General features: G+C 44.9%; 1 protein-coding gene across 2 annotated transcripts in view; it reads left to right on the top strand.

Moving 5' to 3' along the window:
- Nucleotides 1–17,175, top strand: part of ptch2 (patched 2) — a 29,107-nt gene extending 11,932 nt beyond the window's left edge. For both annotated transcript variants that reach the window (XM_070844614.1, XM_070844612.1), the window contains 18 exons: nucleotides 1,946–2,054; nucleotides 2,186–2,272; nucleotides 2,424–2,545; nucleotides 3,526–3,673; nucleotides 4,603–4,734; nucleotides 4,841–4,996; nucleotides 5,119–5,211; nucleotides 5,309–5,434; nucleotides 6,278–6,665; nucleotides 6,796–7,320; nucleotides 7,890–8,032; nucleotides 8,200–8,380; nucleotides 8,503–8,783; nucleotides 10,277–10,414; nucleotides 10,889–11,031; nucleotides 14,207–14,612; nucleotides 14,718–15,291; nucleotides 15,509–17,175. In XM_070844614.1, coding sequence (XP_070700715.1) covers nucleotides 1,946–2,054; nucleotides 2,186–2,272; nucleotides 2,424–2,545; nucleotides 3,526–3,673; nucleotides 4,603–4,734; nucleotides 4,841–4,996; nucleotides 5,119–5,211; nucleotides 5,309–5,434; nucleotides 6,278–6,665; nucleotides 6,796–7,320; nucleotides 7,890–8,032; nucleotides 8,200–8,380; nucleotides 8,503–8,783; nucleotides 10,277–10,414; nucleotides 10,889–11,031; nucleotides 14,207–14,612; nucleotides 14,718–15,291; nucleotides 15,509–15,543 — 3,787 coding nt within the window. In that variant the 3' untranslated portion in view covers nucleotides 15,544–17,175. The remainder of the gene's footprint in view (nucleotides 1–1,945; nucleotides 2,055–2,185; nucleotides 2,273–2,423; nucleotides 2,546–3,525; nucleotides 3,674–4,602; nucleotides 4,735–4,840; nucleotides 4,997–5,118; nucleotides 5,212–5,308; nucleotides 5,435–6,277; nucleotides 6,666–6,795; nucleotides 7,321–7,889; nucleotides 8,033–8,199; nucleotides 8,381–8,502; nucleotides 8,784–10,276; nucleotides 10,415–10,888; nucleotides 11,032–14,206; nucleotides 14,613–14,717; nucleotides 15,292–15,508) is intronic.
- The last annotated feature ends 563 nt before the right edge of the window (nucleotides 17,176–17,738 follow it).

Below are 17,738 nucleotides of genomic sequence, written 5' to 3'. Positions count from 1 at the left end.
AGGCGGCGGTGGCGGTGGTGGCGGTGGTGGTGGTGGTGGTGGCAGGGGAGCCCTTTGGGTCAGACAATGGTAAGCATTCTTTCAGTTTACGAGTGAGTGTCCATCAGTGCAGGGGCCCCGGAGGAGGGAGGGGGGCCGGCTTTGTCAGCTCACGGCTAACACTCGGCATTCTCATGGTAATGCCCCGGGCTCCCAGCTCCCAAGTTGTCCAACAAATAAAATGGGCAGCATTCAAGCCTCAAGTCCCTCGAGAAAGACAGAGAGAGGCTACAAGACGGTTAACAGTGGAGTCTGGGCGTATTTGTGCATTTGTGGATTCAGTTTTTTTTCCTCCTTTTTTCAGGACAAAGTTCTCTTGAGAAATTGAGTCACTGAAAGAGAGCTTTTTTTTTATGTCGTCAGACGTGATATTTCAATTGAGTCGCGAGTATATAAAAGATAGTTTAGATCATAGCAGATGTTTCTTTGCAAACAAATAATTTGTTTATATTCTCATCCTGAGCTGACAGCGGTATGTTGCATGACAAGCCAGCACACACAGAAACAAACACAAGTTTCCCATCCTTAGCATCTCCCAGTTGGCTTGTATGAAAGCAGAATGACAGAGAGGGAGAGAAGGGGGTCTTTGATGATTCACACATCCTCCAAGTATTCCTGTAAATCACACAAAGTGTTCAGCATCTGTTGTTATTTATTAAATGTTTTTTTTTTTTTACTCTTTTTTTTTCATCTGGAGCTTAAGGGAACTCATGGTGGTCACTGAGGCTTGTGTCCCCATAGTCAGCTTCCGCTTCACTTCAGCTCTGGTTTTAAATGCAAAAAAAAAAAAAGAGTGAGATAGAGAGAGAGAGAGACAGGGGAAGAGGGAGAGAGACAGATTGGGAAAGCGAGTGAGGACGAGTGAGTGAGAGAGAGAGAGAGAGAGAAAAAACTTGGGAGAACAAAGAGCAGCAATCTATGAAAAAACAAAAGGGCCCAGGCCCGGTTCACTCAAGCAAAAACTAGCTGATAAAGGAGTGTGTCTTTGCGAGAAGCAGCAAAAGGGACCCTGGTATGTGGGAACAGGAGAGGAGCTCTCTTCATGAGCCATTGGAGGGAGATTGAGCCCAGAGTTGAGAAACTTTGGGATTCTTTTATTTCCCTCTCCCTCTCAGAAAATCAGAGCAAGAAAGTGTTTTCCTGCACTGAATGACAAAATCTTGCCAATATTGTAGCATATTATTTTATCTTATTTTCCCAATGACAACACAATTGCATCATGTCCTCCCTTTTTTCAATTGATTTATTCATTTTCTGAAAGTTAAATAACAAAACAAGTTTCCAAACTACAGAAAGCGATATTGGAATAGGCCAAAGCAGGATATGCAACTGTAGAGTAGATTCTAACTTTTTGGTCAAGACATAGAAAAAACACACAGGCATTAGTCCCTTCAGCAAGAAGAGTATAAAATCCAAAAGTATGAAAATCAATAAATATATAGCAAATTATGAATTTATCTCAAGGAGAAGGAGGATGGTGGTGCAGGTGAGGCTAAGAATGAGGTTTTTTATCCATGAACATTACACAGCAAACAATGTGAGGGTTGCCCCTTTGCTTCTCCTCTCATTCCTCACCTATTTCCCTCCCATGCATCCTCCCAACCTCTCTCCTTCCCTCCCTCCTTATCAAGATGTTTTGGAGGCAGAGGTAATCGTTATGACTCAGTGCAGGACATTGAGGAATGGAAGTGAGCAGGCAGCCACCGTGCCTTGTCCCTGGGCATTGTGGCAGCGTGAAACAGGATAATAAACGCTATTTTATCCTGTATCTGCAGCTAGCCTCCTACGAAGCACAGCACAACGAGGGAGAGAGAATTCAACCGAACTGAAAGAATCATATATCACATATGTATATATTTATATATATATCAAATATGTTAATCATAAGTGTATCTTTGCTCTCCAGGGGTATGCCAGATATCCAGTGGATGAATCTAGATCCAGTCAAGCTGATGGAGGAATTGAGTCAGTTCACTTCACTAGAAGGATTTAAGGAGATGCTGGACAAAGCTCAGGTGAGACATAAGAATCCATGCTGACAGATTTACTGAGTGAAAAACTTACTCATATGAACAATCAGTTACTCATCTATATGCATACTTTTTTCCTTATACTGAGAATTTTGTAACATTGTTTTATTCCGTAGGTGGGACATGCATACATGAACAGGCCATGTCTAGACCCATCGGACCCTGACTGCCCTTCCAGTGCACCCAACAAGGAGCAAGGAGAGGTAAACTCACACATGAAAAATGCAAGTTCAGTCGTACTATACAACAAGAAGGTGTAGGTAGATGAACGTAGTGCTCAGAACTACAAAAACACCCTAAACAACATATTCCTCTGTGTTTCTCCGTCTGTTCCTCCGCTGCTCCTCCATTCAGAGTCCCGACATTGCTGGGCGACTCCAGGGTGGTTGCCATGGTTTCAGCCGGAAGTTCATGCACTGGCAGGAGGAGCTGATCCTGGGAGGGCGGGTCAAGAACAGCCAGGACGCTCTGCTGAGGTGTGTATTTACTAGGACATGTACAGAAAGATCAGTCACTGCAGCTTCAGGTGATTTTACTGAGTATAAGTTTATACGTTATAACTCTTGAGTTATTGGAAGATGTAAGAAAAGTGGTGGTTGTGCGATTACTGGCAAGCAGTCAGTCATCAGAAGGTGAGCCGCTGTGACTGCAGAATCTGTGTAACCTCCAATAACCCAACAGACACATGCTAGGAATGCCTCTACTGAGAGGGATCGGTTTCCTGCATGACCCCAGTCCAGGATAGGCCAATTAAAGATGATTGACAGCCACATAAAGTCCCCCCACCCCAATCCTGTTATACATTTGTTGTATAAGGGACCAAAGAAGAAGTAAATAAAGAAGAGAAAAAACAAGCTAACCCAAGTCTTTGATATTTCTGGAGTTTTGTTTTTTTTGTTTTATTGACTTCAACGTGATTTAAAAGCATGGCCGGCAGAAATGGAGTGACAGCATTAGGTCAGAGCCCAGACCCACACAGGCCCAACAGAGCGTTGAATGAAAGAGGATTCCAGTCCTGCAAGAGCCACACTTACTCTCGGATGTGATTTATGATCATTTCTTTCACATTTTGAGTAGCACTGCTCCTGGCTGTGGCTGTGCCAAGAAAACCTGAGGACATCTGGGATCGCAGCCGAGAGACCGGCAGACAGACAGACTAGATAACACCTGCTTTTAGCTGTTTACATTGGCAGACAGACAGATTGGCAGGCAGGCAGACGAGTCCTAGAAGAAACGGCACCTGCCATTAGCCATTCACAGAGAGGCATGTTCCTGTAGAAGTTCAGGGATACCATGAACATGTTAAAAAGTCTGACTGGATGATTTTCACTGTGCTAGTTGTGAGATGGATGACGCAGCTGAGGTTTCAACTCAGCTCAACACACAATAAAGCATGTTTGTAGGGGGAGCCTGAAATCTCTACTGGGTCCTAAACTTACATTTGTGTGTTTTGCAGCGCGGAAGCTCTCCAAACCATGTTCCTGTTGATGAGTCCTAAGCAGCTGTACGAGCACTTTAAAGATGACTACGAGATCCATGACATAAACTGGAATGAAGAAAAGGCTACCGCCATCCTCGAGTCCTGGCAGAGGAAGTTTGTGGAGGTGCGAACACACACATTTCATGTATATTCAGATACTCACACACATACACAAGGAGGATAAGAAAAATGAGGAGGCATTTCCTTGTCTTTTTGCATTGGTATACACACACAAACACACACACACAGACACACACACACACACACTTACTGCATGGGTCTTACTTTGCAATGTCTGAATTCCATCAGTCTTCAGCTCTCTTGTAAAGCGAGTCCCAGGGCAGACCAGGGCAGTAGGTGTGTGTGTGTGTGTGTGTTTGTGTGTGGTAGACCAACCATCTCTTTCTGTCAGAGCCCTAGTTATAGGAACAAGCTGTTGCTCTGATAGCTGACACCCACCATGGTGAGGGTAAGCAGAGGGGGAGGGAGGGAGGGACATGTGCAAGGGAAGGAGGGGTAACAAACTCAAAGGTAAACTGACAGAGATGTGACACCTCCTCTTGACACATTAAAGACCAAGAACATATGGATTTGAGATTGCGAATGATGACTAAATGTGGACAGGTAAATGAGTCAAGGGAGCTTTGGTCCATTCGTGGCCCAGAGTGGAGAGAGCAGCCTCCGAGGCCATGTGATCCCATCCCTGTCACCTCTGACCTCGTAACCTCTGGCATCTGTGCTCATTACTCCTCAGTTGTCATACATACACACGGACTCACACACATATACTCACTTTCACACACATGCACATTTCAAAGGGACAGGGTGCTTTTTTTTCTGTTAAAGGGCTCTGAAATATGGGGCTGTTGGAGAGGCTCAGCATAGCATTGGTCGGAGGGAGGAAGTGTAGTTTGTGTTATTCATTACTTCAACCCTTGTAAGGGTCCTGAAAAATTTATATGTGTTTGATTTGTTTTTCCTCTTTTGTGAATGACAAACAGAAATTTGGAGATGGAAGTATTCATTAATAATTAATTAATCTTTATCCTTCAGGTGGTCCACCAGAGTATCCCAGCTAACTCCAGCCAGTCCATCCACGGTTTCTCCACCACCACCCTCAATGACATCATGAAATCTTTCTCTGATGTCAGTGTCATCAGAGTGGCCGGAGGATACCTGCTCATGGTGAGCATAATGATGCATTTAAGTCAACTGCGGCTAGTAAGTTCACAGAAAATATATAACTTCTATGTAAAATAACTAACGTTTAATGTGGCTGTCGCTTCTCCAGCTGGCCTATGCTTGTGTGACCATGCTGAGGTGGGACTGTGCCAAGTCCCAGGGGGCTGTGGGGCTGGCCGGCGTGCTGTTAGTGGCTCTGTCAGTGGCTGCAGGACTGGGTCTCTGCTCCCTGCTCGGCCTGTCCTTCAATGCTGCCACCACACAGGTACAACATGAAGAAAACTACACACATTAGGAAAAGACTTGGGATGGGAGTCTTTCTTTGTAAAAGCCCAGATTTTGGTGTCACGCATTTATATTTTTCATTTTCACTCTTTCCCATCGCAGGTGCTTCCCTTCCTGGCATTAGGAATTGGTGTGGATGACATGTTTCTGTTGGCTCATTCCTTCACAGAGGCTGGAAGTAACATCCCCTTTAAGGTACCTTCAAGAAACTCCTCTCCTCTCCTCTCCTCTCCTCTCCTCTCCTCTCCTCTCCTCTCCTCTCCTCTGAACGCTGTCTGTGTTTGTTTCAAAGGAGCGGACAGGAGACTGTTTGCGTCGCACCGGCACCAGTGTGGCTCTGACTTCCATCAACAACATGATTGCGTTCTTTATGGCCGCTCTCGTACCCATTCCTGCCTTGCGAGCTTTCTCTTTGCAGGTATGTTTTGCATACACACACACACACACACACACACACACACACACACAAAACCTTACACGCATGCGCACAGAAATAAACACATGTACACAATCGCACACCGAGACGCCTGAGGCTCCTTTGAAAATGAAAGAGATAACTTAAGAGAAGTGACACTTATTCAGAGGAAGGAAAGCCTTTGTTCCCAGTTATATTGCTGCTGCACCTACAGGGCCAACATTTTTTTGTGTGTCTCTGCGTGTGTATAAGTGTGTGTGTGTGTGTGCATGCGTGTAATGTGGAATAATCAGAGCAAAGAGAGTGATGAACAGACAGAAAGAAGCAGACAGAGAGAGAGAGGGAGAGGGAGAGGGAGGGAGGAGTAGATCAGTATATCACTGGCCCGTCAAGGCGCTTTGCTCTGATCTGTGACTAACTGTGGGTGGTCTGAAACACACAAGCACACACACAAATACACACTCATAGACGTACACACACTGGAAACCACAGCCAGTTAGAATGTCAGCTCCAGGGCTGGGGTGAGTGAAGGGTGATGGCTTTGCTCAGACTCGCAACATATATATTCCCTCCCTTACTTTCTCTTAGTCTTTCTTGTAGTTCTTTCATTCTGGCTCTCTTTTCTTTCTTTTCTCTCTGTCTCTCTCTCCCTCTCCCCTTCTGGCTCGTTTAGTATTCCTGGCCAGTGATTTAGAGTTAGGCTTTTCTTTATTTTCTAGGCTGTGGTCTGACATACTAAAAAAAAAAAGAAGGAGCCCTGACTCTCCCCAGCTGGGGTAGGGTATCTGTAATTTCACATACGGCTCTCTGATTTTCTCACATTATTTTTCTCTTTTGTTCCCCTAGGCGGCCATTGTGGTCGTGTTTAATTTCGCCATGGTGCTGCTCATCTTCCCTGCCATTCTCAGTCTGGACCTCCACCGGCGCGAGGACAAGCGTTTGGATGTCCTCTGCTGCCTGTACAGCCCCTGCTCCGACCGCGTCATCCACCTCTCTCCGCACGAGCTGTCAGATGGCGGAGACCAGCCGCAGACACCTACGACAGCAACGGCGCACACGCACCAGTACGCAGCGGGATCGACAATCACCACCAGCACCCAAATCACCACCACAGTGCAGGCTTTCACACAGTGTGATGCAGCGGGCCAGCATATTGTCACCATCCTACCACCTACCTCACAAATCTCCACCAGCCCGCCATCCATCATCCTGTGCCCCACCTCGCAGCCTCAAGGTAAATAAAGTTATATAAAGCTATAAAGTCATATATATAAGCCTCTGACAATTCCATTCATTTGTGCAAAGCATTCTCTAAGGTATTTTAGATTAAACAAGAATTTATTTCTTGTCTTTTCTCACCCTAGCCATCACACCTTCCCCTACTACCACCTCTGTGCCAGACCCCTACGGCTCCCAGCTCTTCACCCCTACCTCCAGCTCCACACGGGACCTCCTAGCCCAGGTGGAGGATTCCAAATCGGGAAAGAAGTGCGTCCCACTCCCTTTCCTACATTGGAACCTGGCCAGCTTTGCCAGGGAGAAATACGCCCCTCTGCTCCTCAAGCCCAAAAGCAAAGCCATTGTGGTGGTTCTCTTTCTGGGCCTCCTGGGTCTCAGCCTGTATGGGACCACCATGGTGCACGATGGCCTCTACCTAACCGACATAGTGCCACGCGACACCAAGGAGTATGATTTCATCGACGCCCAGTTCAAGTATTTCTCCTTCTACAACATGTACCTGGTGACCATGGATGGATTTGATTACGCGCGGTCACAGAGGCTGCTGATCCAGCTGCACAATGCCTTCAACTCTGTGAGATACGTGGTCAGAGACAGCGACAACAAACTGCCCCGAATGTGGCTGCACTACTTCCAGGACTGGCTCAGAGGTAAGAATTCAGGCTCAATAATATAATTTTTTTTGAGTGAGTCATGTAATGAGTTACTCTCTGTCTCCCTGAGGGTTTTTGATAATGATGTCAGACTCCGGTAGAGGGTGCAACAGGTTTTTTCAGGTGTGCTTTTTTACTACGGGCAGAATTGAATCGGTGTGTACGTATGTGTGGGGGTGGGAATGTGTGAAGGGTGAGCGAAAGTTCAGTCACACTGTTTACCCCCATCCACCTGGGCTAAGGGGTGGTGCAGTAGACGGGCTGGGGTCATAGGTTATCTTTGAATGTATGTGTGTGTGTATGTGTGTGTGTGTGCATGTGTGTCCTCAGGCTAGGACATGTCAGAGGCCCAGTCAAGAGGAAGTGATAGCTAGCAGGTCAATCAGAGCCAGCTGAAAAAAAAAAAAGATGAAAAAGGAAACTTGATATTTCACATTTTCCACATCACCGCACACATAGGCTGACTTGCAGGAAAGCTCCTATAATTTTATAATAATGGAAATCATAATATTTATAAATGACAACCACAATAATCCTTTCCTTTCTGTGTGTTTTACCTCACACAGGTCTTCAGGCTGCTTTTGATGCTGACTGGCAGGCAGGCAGGATTACCTCTGACAGCTATCGTAATGGCACAGAGGACGGCGCTCTGGCTTACAAGCTGCTCATCCAGACCGGCTCCAAGAAAGAGCCTTTTAACTACAGCCAGGTATGTGTATGAGCTACGAGAAATACTTTAAACAGAATCCACGTCATTCCATGTGTGTGGCATTGTGGATAACTACATTATCAGCTGTCTTTTTACGGTTTATTCGGACAAAAACACAATACATGAATAGTCATTAAATCTGAATTTTTTTAATCTTTTTTCTCAAGCTGACTTCTCGTCGTCTGGTGGATGCAGAGGGTTTGATCCCCTCGGAGGTGTTTTACATTTACCTGACAGTCTGGGTCAGTAATGATCCTCTTGGCTATGCTGCCTCCCAGGCCAACTTCTACCCCCATCCTAGAGAGTGGATTCACGACAAGTATGACACTACAGGGGAGAATCTGCGCAGTGAGTATTTTATCTTATATACATTATTTTGGTCAGAGCGGATCCATCTGAAAATGTCTCGTAGTACAAACAGCAAATGATCTCATCTCAAGTCTCATCTTTTTTCTAATCTTCTCTTACAGTCCCAGCCGCAGAGCCCCTGGAGTTTGCCCAGTTTCCCTTCTACCTGAACGGCCTTCGACAGGCCAGCGACTTTGTGGAGGCCATCGAGAGTGTGCGGGCCATCTGCGATGAGTTTAGCCGCAAGGGTGTGTTCAACTACCCTAACGGATACCCTTTCCTGTTCTGGGAGCAGTACATTGGCCTGAGACACTGGTTTCTGCTGGCAATCAGTGTGGTGCTGGCCTGCAGCTTCCTGGTCTGTGCGATTCTCCTGCTCAACCCCTGGACCGCCGGCATCATTGTAAGCCAGCAATCAGATTGCATACAGCTCCTCATCATGTCCACTTTCTCATCCTTCCGATTGCTCTTCTTTTCTCCTCTTGCCTGTTTCTGACTTACATTTTCCACCTCATCCTACCTCAACAACATCATTAGCCCTTTCCTCCCTCTCTTCTTCCTCTCACTTTCTTCTCACCCTTCTCAGCACAGCTCAATAACGCTGTCTAGGGGGCCCCTTTTTCTCTGTGGAGGGCCAGTGCACACACACACACTCTCACACACACACACACACACACGGGGACCTTTGTCATTCTAATGTAGGCTGGGCTGGCCTTAGAAAAGGAAATGCAAAGGAGCAAGAAAGGCTTTGCCCTCCTGAAGCCTCTACCTCCAACTCCCTCACTGCTTTTGTCAGAGGGAGAGGGAGAGACTTGGGGACAGGACAGATCTGCCCAGTTGCGACCTTGGCCTGCTCAACCCATCCATCAGGGATGTGTGTGTGTGTGTGTGTGTGTGTAGGGGAGAGAGAATGAGACAGTCTGAGTGTTCAACGGTTGGAAAACATTTCACACACAAGCTGGTGGGACCGGTGGTCCTTAAGGGCCCCCCCAAACTCACACACATACACAAATCCACATATCCCTGACCATTGGGGGGGCTGAAGCGTAGCACAACAACAGTGCCAGTTTCAGTTGGAATGTGTTTAATTTAAGTAGCGGTCCCTAGCAGCACTGATTGAGACAGCAACACAACACAATCTCCTCAGACAGAGAAAGAGGCACAGCTACATGCATGTACGGTTTCCAAGCATCAGCCCGCCTGTGAAGGTTTCACCCAGCCTGTATGTGGTCGAGCAGTAAAACGGCTTTTATCATTTTCAATTTAACCGTGCCCCAGCTCAGAGCCCCTGCTGGGATCAAAAGCTCCTCTTGGCCGGGAACTCTTTTCTCCTCCTTGTTTTTTAAGACTTGTTGTCGCTGTTTGTATTGCGGTTTACAGTAACATTGTACGTTTAAGATTAAGACATCAGTAAACTCAAACACTGCATTACTAACATGGCGTATTAAAATATCGGAAACTATAAAATAAGCAAACATGCTGCTGTCTAATTAAAAACCAGAGATTTTCTTTTCCACAAACAGAGACAGATCTATATGAATATGGTACAGTAGTGACAGAATGCCCACCCTTGACTTGACTCGGGCGCTGTCAGTCATTTCAACCACCTCTGGGAAAGAAGAGGGGAGGGAGAAAGAAGGAGGGAGGGAGGAGGGGAAGGCATTAGCCTCAGGGTGGGTAATTTGATGCCATGTGGTTGAGATCCTGAGCACAGGGTCAAAGATTGCGTGGGGTGAAGAGGCAAAAGGGCTCAGTCATAATCACTTTTAGTGTTCACATACTTTGATTTTGGTTTCATCGTTTACTCGCACATTTCTTCATCATCCCACTGTTTCTCAAGCATTGGCAGCTGAAAACGGCTCAGTTAGTAACCTTCTTTCCACATCTTCTTTTCAGGTGTTTATCTTGGCCATGATGACGGTGGAGTTGTTTGGCATTATGGGCCTGATTGGCATCAAGCTGAGCGCCATCCCTGTGGTCATCCTGATCGCCTCTGTGGGCATTGGAGTGGAGTTCACCGTCCACATCGCACTGGTAAGTCAAGACTCAGCCCAAAGCAAGAGCACACACATGGATTAACTGTTAGAGGGGCCGAGCTCCCACAATTAAACACCTACTTTACTTGAAACCTGATACTTTGGTTTGACTGTTAAATACCTTCTACACACTGACATGTGACCACACTAGACTACAAATCGCAAGTGTACTGCTAGTGTACTTCATCAAATGTATCTTTATGGCTACAAGGATTTGTAATTGACATTTTGTAAAAGCAATAAGCTGCATTTTGTTTAAAAATCACTCCTGTGGCTTCATGCCTGAAATGGAAAGTGATAAAGGTAAAATAAGCACGATTAAAGATTTACTAGCACTGTGTCGGATAGTGATCCCCAACAAAACCAAATGCAGGAATCCTGATGTGTGCCAGGCCTCACCACAAGCACAAGTTTTGTGTGATTGGCAAGATTTCCAACTCATTTCTCCTCCCCACCTCCTCCTCGGCCGCAGGGCTTCCTGACAGCGATTGGCAGCAGAAACAAGCGCTCGGCAGTGGCTTTGGAGCACATGTTTGCCCCGGTGGTTGACGGAGCGATCTCTACGCTGCTGGGCGTTCTCATGCTGGCAGGGTCGGAGTTTGACTTCATCATGAGGTGAGACGCTGTGTGTGTCTGCATCCGTGTATATGTGTGTGCGAGTTGCAATGTATGTGCATTTGACAAGCAAACTTTCTGTTTACGTGTGAGCGAGTGACAGCACTCACTCACACAGCAACGTGTCTACACCATCCACAGCCCATTTGTTACCCTCAAAAGAAGGCTTGTTTTGGTTTACACCATGGTGTGTGTGTGTGTGTGTGTGTGTATACGTGTGGAGCCAGCTGTCTCATCTCACTTGGGGATGAGAAGAAGCCTTGTGGGGGGTCAGGGGTGCATGCAGGTGGAAATGTTATACCCCTATTTATGCTCAAACCCACCCACACACACACAGAGTGACAAATATACACCTGGTTCTGTCACTCTGGGCACACACACATCCGTCTCCTCAACCTCAGAGCACAACAAATGGGGAAAACATCAAGGGTGTGTAGCAGCTGCTCGTAAACATGGAAGTGTTCAGCTACCCACTGGGTGATCTCTCTCTCTGTCTCTCTCTCTCTCTCTCTCTCTCTCTCTCTCACATACACACACACACACGACGGAATCTGTAAAAATTCCTATCATCCGTTTGGCATTCTCTCCTCTGTGTTGGGTGCCGTAATAAAAAGTGGAGCTAAATTTCAACTGGTCAGCCAGTCAGATGGTCTGAAGCCCACCCATAGACATCACTCTCCTCCGTGTGTGTGTGCGTGTATTTAAATTGCGTATACTTGTGTGTGTGCGTGTGTTTTCAACCACTGTTTCATGGTCAGAGTGGAAAAAAGGCAAATAGCTCGATGTTTTTCAACCGAATGTGGTCCGGGCCCAAACCCGAAACCACAACCTTGAGCTCACAGACTGCAACAGGCCTCCATGACATAAAAAGCACAGTTTTTCTGCATAAACTGAGACAGAGGCAGAGAGAGAAGGAGAAGTACTCTGAGGGTGGCTTCCTTGCGAGGATATCAGGTCCTGGTGGGTGGGTAGATGAATGGATCCTCCACAGTATTGGACTGGAAAGATAAAAGAGGTATAGATGTGTAGAAAGACAGAAAAATTGAGAATGAATAGAAAGTAGAATTGGGAAGAAGAAAATCAGAGAGAACATTTTCAGCTTTGTGTTTTTTCTTCTTTTCTCCTATGGCTGTTTGAAAGATCGTTTTAAGAGGATGGGCTGAGAAAGAGAGTCAGAAGAAGCTAGTATCTCTGTTGGAGGTCTTGTTTAGCTGTAGCTGTAGCTGTGGTCGGGTGAATGGGGCAAGCCAGAGCTGGCTAGCTGGGGAGTAGCATAAATATACTGTTGTAAACATCTCCTGGCCTTGTAATGCACTGAATAAACAGCAAGCCTAATTCAGCTCTGCTCAGAGTTCTCTCACTCACACACTCACACACACACACTTTTGTAGCATGCATGAGAGCCACATATGCGTGCATACAGACACACACACAAGGAGAAATGCACATATGTACAGGCATGTAAACACTTACGCTCTCTTTCTCACACACACATACACACATGGCTCCCCAGGCCCTGACAACGACTGGAAAAGATTACAGTTTATATAAACAACAGAATTCCTAACAGTGAGACACTGTTGGAGGTCCCACCAACGTCTCACTCTTTTTCTTTCTGCCTCACTCTTCTTTGTTTTTTTGTTGTTTTTTTTTTACCATGTAAAGATGTTGAAGTGTAGTTAAGGAGTAAAAGAGGCAAGTGAGCACAAAAGTGGAGGCTGATGTGTTCCGTAAAAGCCATGATGACCTATTTGCGATATCAGCTTCTGCATGTGTCTGTGCTTTAATTCAATAAAGCATGCTGACTAACTATCTGTGTGTGGTTTAAAGACAGTCATGGTTAGAGCAGACAGCAAGAAATTGAAAATATCTCCCTGAAGTGTGTGTCAAAAGCAGTTAAGATGACATGCATTATGCTTCTGATAAAGGAAGAAAGCAAGGCCAGCAGTTAGAGAGGGAAAGGGAAAATATGTCAGACAGAGCGGGGAGATGAAATGGGTGTGAATGAGGGTTGTGAAATCACACCCAAGATGTAAACCATGAACTTTTTCCTGATGAGTGACCTTTTCCGAGAGAAGTAGTGGTGATAATCAGTGTAGTAGTCCATTCAGAGGAGAGAAGCATGTTTCCAGAACACTCCGCAGCTATTATCCCTGTCCTTGTTGGCTTTTTTTTTCTTCATTCCAACAATCATTTTTTTCCCTCCCTCTTTCTTTTTACCTCTTCAAGTCTGGCTGGTGGTTAGCATCTCGCTGTCTCTGTCTTTCTGCTTTCTGTTAGTGTTTAAGTGGAGTCCTCTCTAATTTTCTTGTGGAGCTCTTTCTTGTGGCCTGCCTCCACCCCTGGCCTCCTCGGAGCTCCACTGAGATGCACGCACACACACACACACACACAAAAAAAAAAAAAACACACACACACACATGCACAGTGTGAGTGAAAAACAGAGCGAGAGAAAGTCTTGTAGCAGCAGCAGAGGAGGCATCAAAGCATGTTTTAGTTGGACTGAGTGGGGAATCAGATTTGCCCCCCCTGCCTTTGATACACAAACACTGGGCTTTCCCTGACTCCTTCCCCTGAGCTACTTCCCCTCCTCATGTGCCAACTATGTGTGTGTTTGGAGCCATGGACGGGTGTCTGTGTGTGTGTGTGTGTGTGTGTGTTCTTGTCAGGTCAGTATGTTGTCAATATCAGCCACTGTGGTCTTGGCCCCTTTCTTGTCACATTAAAGGAAAAATGTCAAGTGTTGACCACTTTGTGTAAAAGTGTCATGAGTTTTGATGATGCTCTAAATCCATCAGAACTTTTGCTGAATCCCTAAAAACTTTAAGATCCAAAGGAAAATAAGATTACATGGATTGTGTCTCTGCGCGACTTTATGTATATGCAAATGCACATGCACTTTCCAATGCATGTGTGTGCGTATGTGTGTGATCTTGCTGATGCAGGCAACAGACCAGTAGAAAAGTGTCACCTCAAGTAAAATCCAACTGAGTTAACAATTAGCAGCCACTACTAGTTAAAAAGAAAGGTGTGGTGACTCTCATTGCTCTCTGGCTATATTTTAGCCTCACCTCTTGTTTCAGAACAAGATTACAAGATGGTTTTAATTAGAAACTGGCCCTTTTTTAGCACTAAGTGTGTTCAAACTAACGCACCTCCTCTCTCCATCCTTCAGGTATTTCTTTGCTGTGTTGGCCATCCTGACTGTTTTGGGGATGCTGAATGGCTTGGTCCTCCTGCCAGTCCTCCTGTCCATGATGGGCCCTCCAGCTGAGGTCACCCCGGTTGACAATGCCAGCCGCCTGCCAACGCCTTCCCCTGAGCCCCCACTGCCTCCACCGATGACCCACCATGGGTACTACACAGGCCACCACAACCCGCGGTCATCTCGTCAACAAGCTTTTTCAGAATCATCGGACTCTGAGTATTACTCAGAAATGACCACCACATCAGGGATCGGAGAGGAAGATTATAAGTACTGTGACCGGAGCGCGTACATCGCATCGCACACCAGCGTTCCACCTACAACATCTCACATACTGCTGGAAGCCAGCAAGAACCCAAGCTTCCCCAAACTCACGGTACGCTGCAAAACCACACAGATAAGATAGAAAACCTTCCTGTATGTTCAAATGTTCTTCAAATTCAAGTGTATTCTGAAAGTAATGAAACCTAATTTCTTGTAGGTGGTGAAGCCGTTCAGAGAAAATGCAACAGGCACTGGTGGAAGGATAGAACCCTTAAACGAACCTTCCCACAATGCACAGTCACCTCTCAGCTCCCAGGTTACATGCTGGGATGGAGACAAGCGGGAGCAGCAGCAGGGCCTCCAGAGGCTCCAGGCACAGCCCGGCCAACACTTACCCAGTGACAGAGCTCACTTCCCTGGGAGGACTTTTCAAAGCGGCCCCAGGCTGCAGAACGGCAGAGGGCCTCAGCCAAACAGGACTAAAGGGCCGAGCTATAGCAATAACAACTCTGCCATGCCGACACAGCAAGGCTCCACTGGCGGACCTGTTACCATGGTTACGGCCACAGCTTCCGTGACGGTAGCTGTGCATCCGACGTTGCCAGGGGCGGCTTACCAAGGCTACATGCATGAAGGTTTTGACACGGACAGTGAGTCGGACTGTTTTGAGGCTGCTAAGAGGACTTGTGGTGACAAAACAAACTTTTCTTCATGTAAGAGAGACTCTCTAGAGCTCCAGGACTTGGAAGCACCACAGAGCCAGACAGAGCATCAGCTCAGCAAGACACAAGGTGAGTTAGCAACCAGTCAATCTTAGGTTTAGCTGACTTGTAATCCTCTAAGGCTGCAGATTGAGGACATTTAAGCTAAGAACAAACCAAGAAATACAAGTAGTTTTTTTAATGAGATGATACAGTTTCCAGGGTTTCCACCCTTAAAGTCTGTTTGTATGAATGCCTCTTTTGCAGTGTCTAACCCTTTTCTTTCTCCTCTGTTTTTCTGCTGTAGGTGGGTTGAGGATCCAGGCAGCCAAAGATTGCTAGACTCTCTCACATGTCTTGTCTTCTCTCTTCGAGTCTCTGGCTGCTCTTCAGAGCACCTTGATGCCCACACGGCATCACATCACACCTTGAACTCTCAACTGTACATAAACTTCACACAAAAAGGAGAGAATTTATTTCAAGGACGTATTAAAAAAATGACATTTTAAGAATTATATAAATCTATGAGTATATATTTTAATACTAAAAAAGAAGGAAGCTATTTAAAAGAGTACTGTATAACTTGGGTATACTCTTGTGTAAAAGTCCAGATGTAAAAGATTATTTGTTTTTGTGGGGAGGTTGGTTTTTTCCTCCCACTGTGTATAGAATAAGAAATGTGCTATATGTAAAAAGTGTCCACAAAAAGTGAGATGTTATTAAGATATTAGGCTATTGAACATACATGTCAGTGTTTTATTTTTATTTGTATTGTGATGTTTTTTTTTTTCGCTGCTACACTTCAAAATAATTTTAAGTGATTTGCCTTAAATAATGCAGTACCCCCTCTTCCCCCTCTGGTTTAAGTCAGTATAACTTTATTCACAGTATTATTCTGTGAGATATTCTGCATCTGATACACTCTGTTATGTTTTAAGTATAGACATTCTCTGTCGCAGTGTATACTGTAAAAAAAAAAAAAAAGCAGAGAATTACACAGCAGATACTGTTTTCTTAACAGTAGTAACCGTCGTGCCTTCAATTTGTCCCCTGTTGCTTGTTATCACAGCATTCAGAGCTCAGTATTATGTTCTCGCTTTGGTGTGAATATGTTTGACCTGTTTTCTCTCGTCCAGACACAGAATGTTTCTTATGGAGCAGTATAACTTATGTTTGTCAGTTACCACCATCGTGTGTCCATCTATCTGATTATTGATGGATGTGATCAGCCAACATGCTGGCAGGGTCACACGTAAGTCATATTTCACGTTAAATCTGTGTTTGGGTGTCCCGATGTCTTTTGCAGTTTTAAACTACTTGAAGGAGCTGTGATAAGATTCTATTTTTTTTTTTTTCTTCTGCAGTTTTTGTAAGCTCTACAGTGGGTGAAGTTCATATTTGTCACCTTGTATTTGACAACTGGGTTGTTCACCTTCTTGTATTATTTTGAAAGGGAATTATAAAATCCAATGCAAAGGGAGTGATTCTATTTTATTTCATTATTATTATTATTTTCTCATTTTTTGTTTGCTGGCTGCTTTAGGGTTGTAACATGTTCATGTTGTTGTGACCCTGTGCAAATATTACGTTATGTAAACTGGTTCAGTCTATGTAATGCTTCAACCTGCTCTGACTCACTTTCTAATTTCACACTCCTCTTGCTAATCCAAACCTCATATATGCCGCGTTACGTTTTCTTTCGTTCTTAGGATTTTCATGTAAATTGCTTTACAAAGTCTCCGTTGTTGTTGTTCAGTATTGGTCTCATCACTGCCAGGTTAAATTGCAGGGAAAAACTTGCAGATCTATTTTTTAATGTCATTTTTTTTAAGTGGCAGCTTTGGTTTCTTTTGTAAATATGAAAGAAAAGTTAAGTAGCTACTGTGCAGTTGTGAATAATTAAGCAAAATGAGCAAAGCACCATTTACAGTTTGATCAGACCATAGACAGCCAGCAGGTGTTGTCAGACAGTGATGAGGAGTTTAAAGGGAGGGGGTGGGGGGGTTGAGGGGGGAGCTCCTGCATTGGTTTGTAGTTTATTTCAAAAAATTGTTAATGTCATGCCATATAAATTATTTATATTAAAATTTTATTTTTGTAGTTTGTACAGATGTTAGTATCTAGACTGAAGTTCTATTTTTAAAGAGTGAATATATATTATATATAAATATATCTATTTGTTGCCGAGTTTGTTTATGTTTTGTTTGTTTTGTTTGCATTTTGGGATGGGGGGGTTGTGGGAGGGAAGGGTTGACAACACTTTAGAGCAGAGGCCTTTTTTTTTTGCTTTTTGTTTTTTTTTTTGATGGAGCAAGGGGGGCAGTTGGGGGACCATGAAGGAGAAGGTGTGTAGAATTGTGTCACTGTTACACCTTGTTTTTAAGCTTCCTCTTGGCCCTTCCTACTTCATTGTCATTTTTGAAAATGTTCTTGTCCACGTCTAAAACACTGTGACTTCTGAAAACTATGCTCAAGAAAAAACCCTTGTGTGACCGTTATGTTCCCTCACCTGCTATAGAAATTTAACTAACAAAATA

This window comes from Pempheris klunzingeri, chromosome 15 (genome assembly GCF_042242105.1).
Source record: "Pempheris klunzingeri isolate RE-2024b chromosome 15, fPemKlu1.hap1, whole genome shotgun sequence".
In the NCBI taxonomy this organism is placed as follows: domain Eukaryota; kingdom Metazoa; phylum Chordata; class Actinopteri; order Acropomatiformes; family Pempheridae; genus Pempheris; species Pempheris klunzingeri.
Note: the sequence above shows the minus strand (reverse complement) of the source record. Positions and strands in the feature narration are given on the sequence as shown.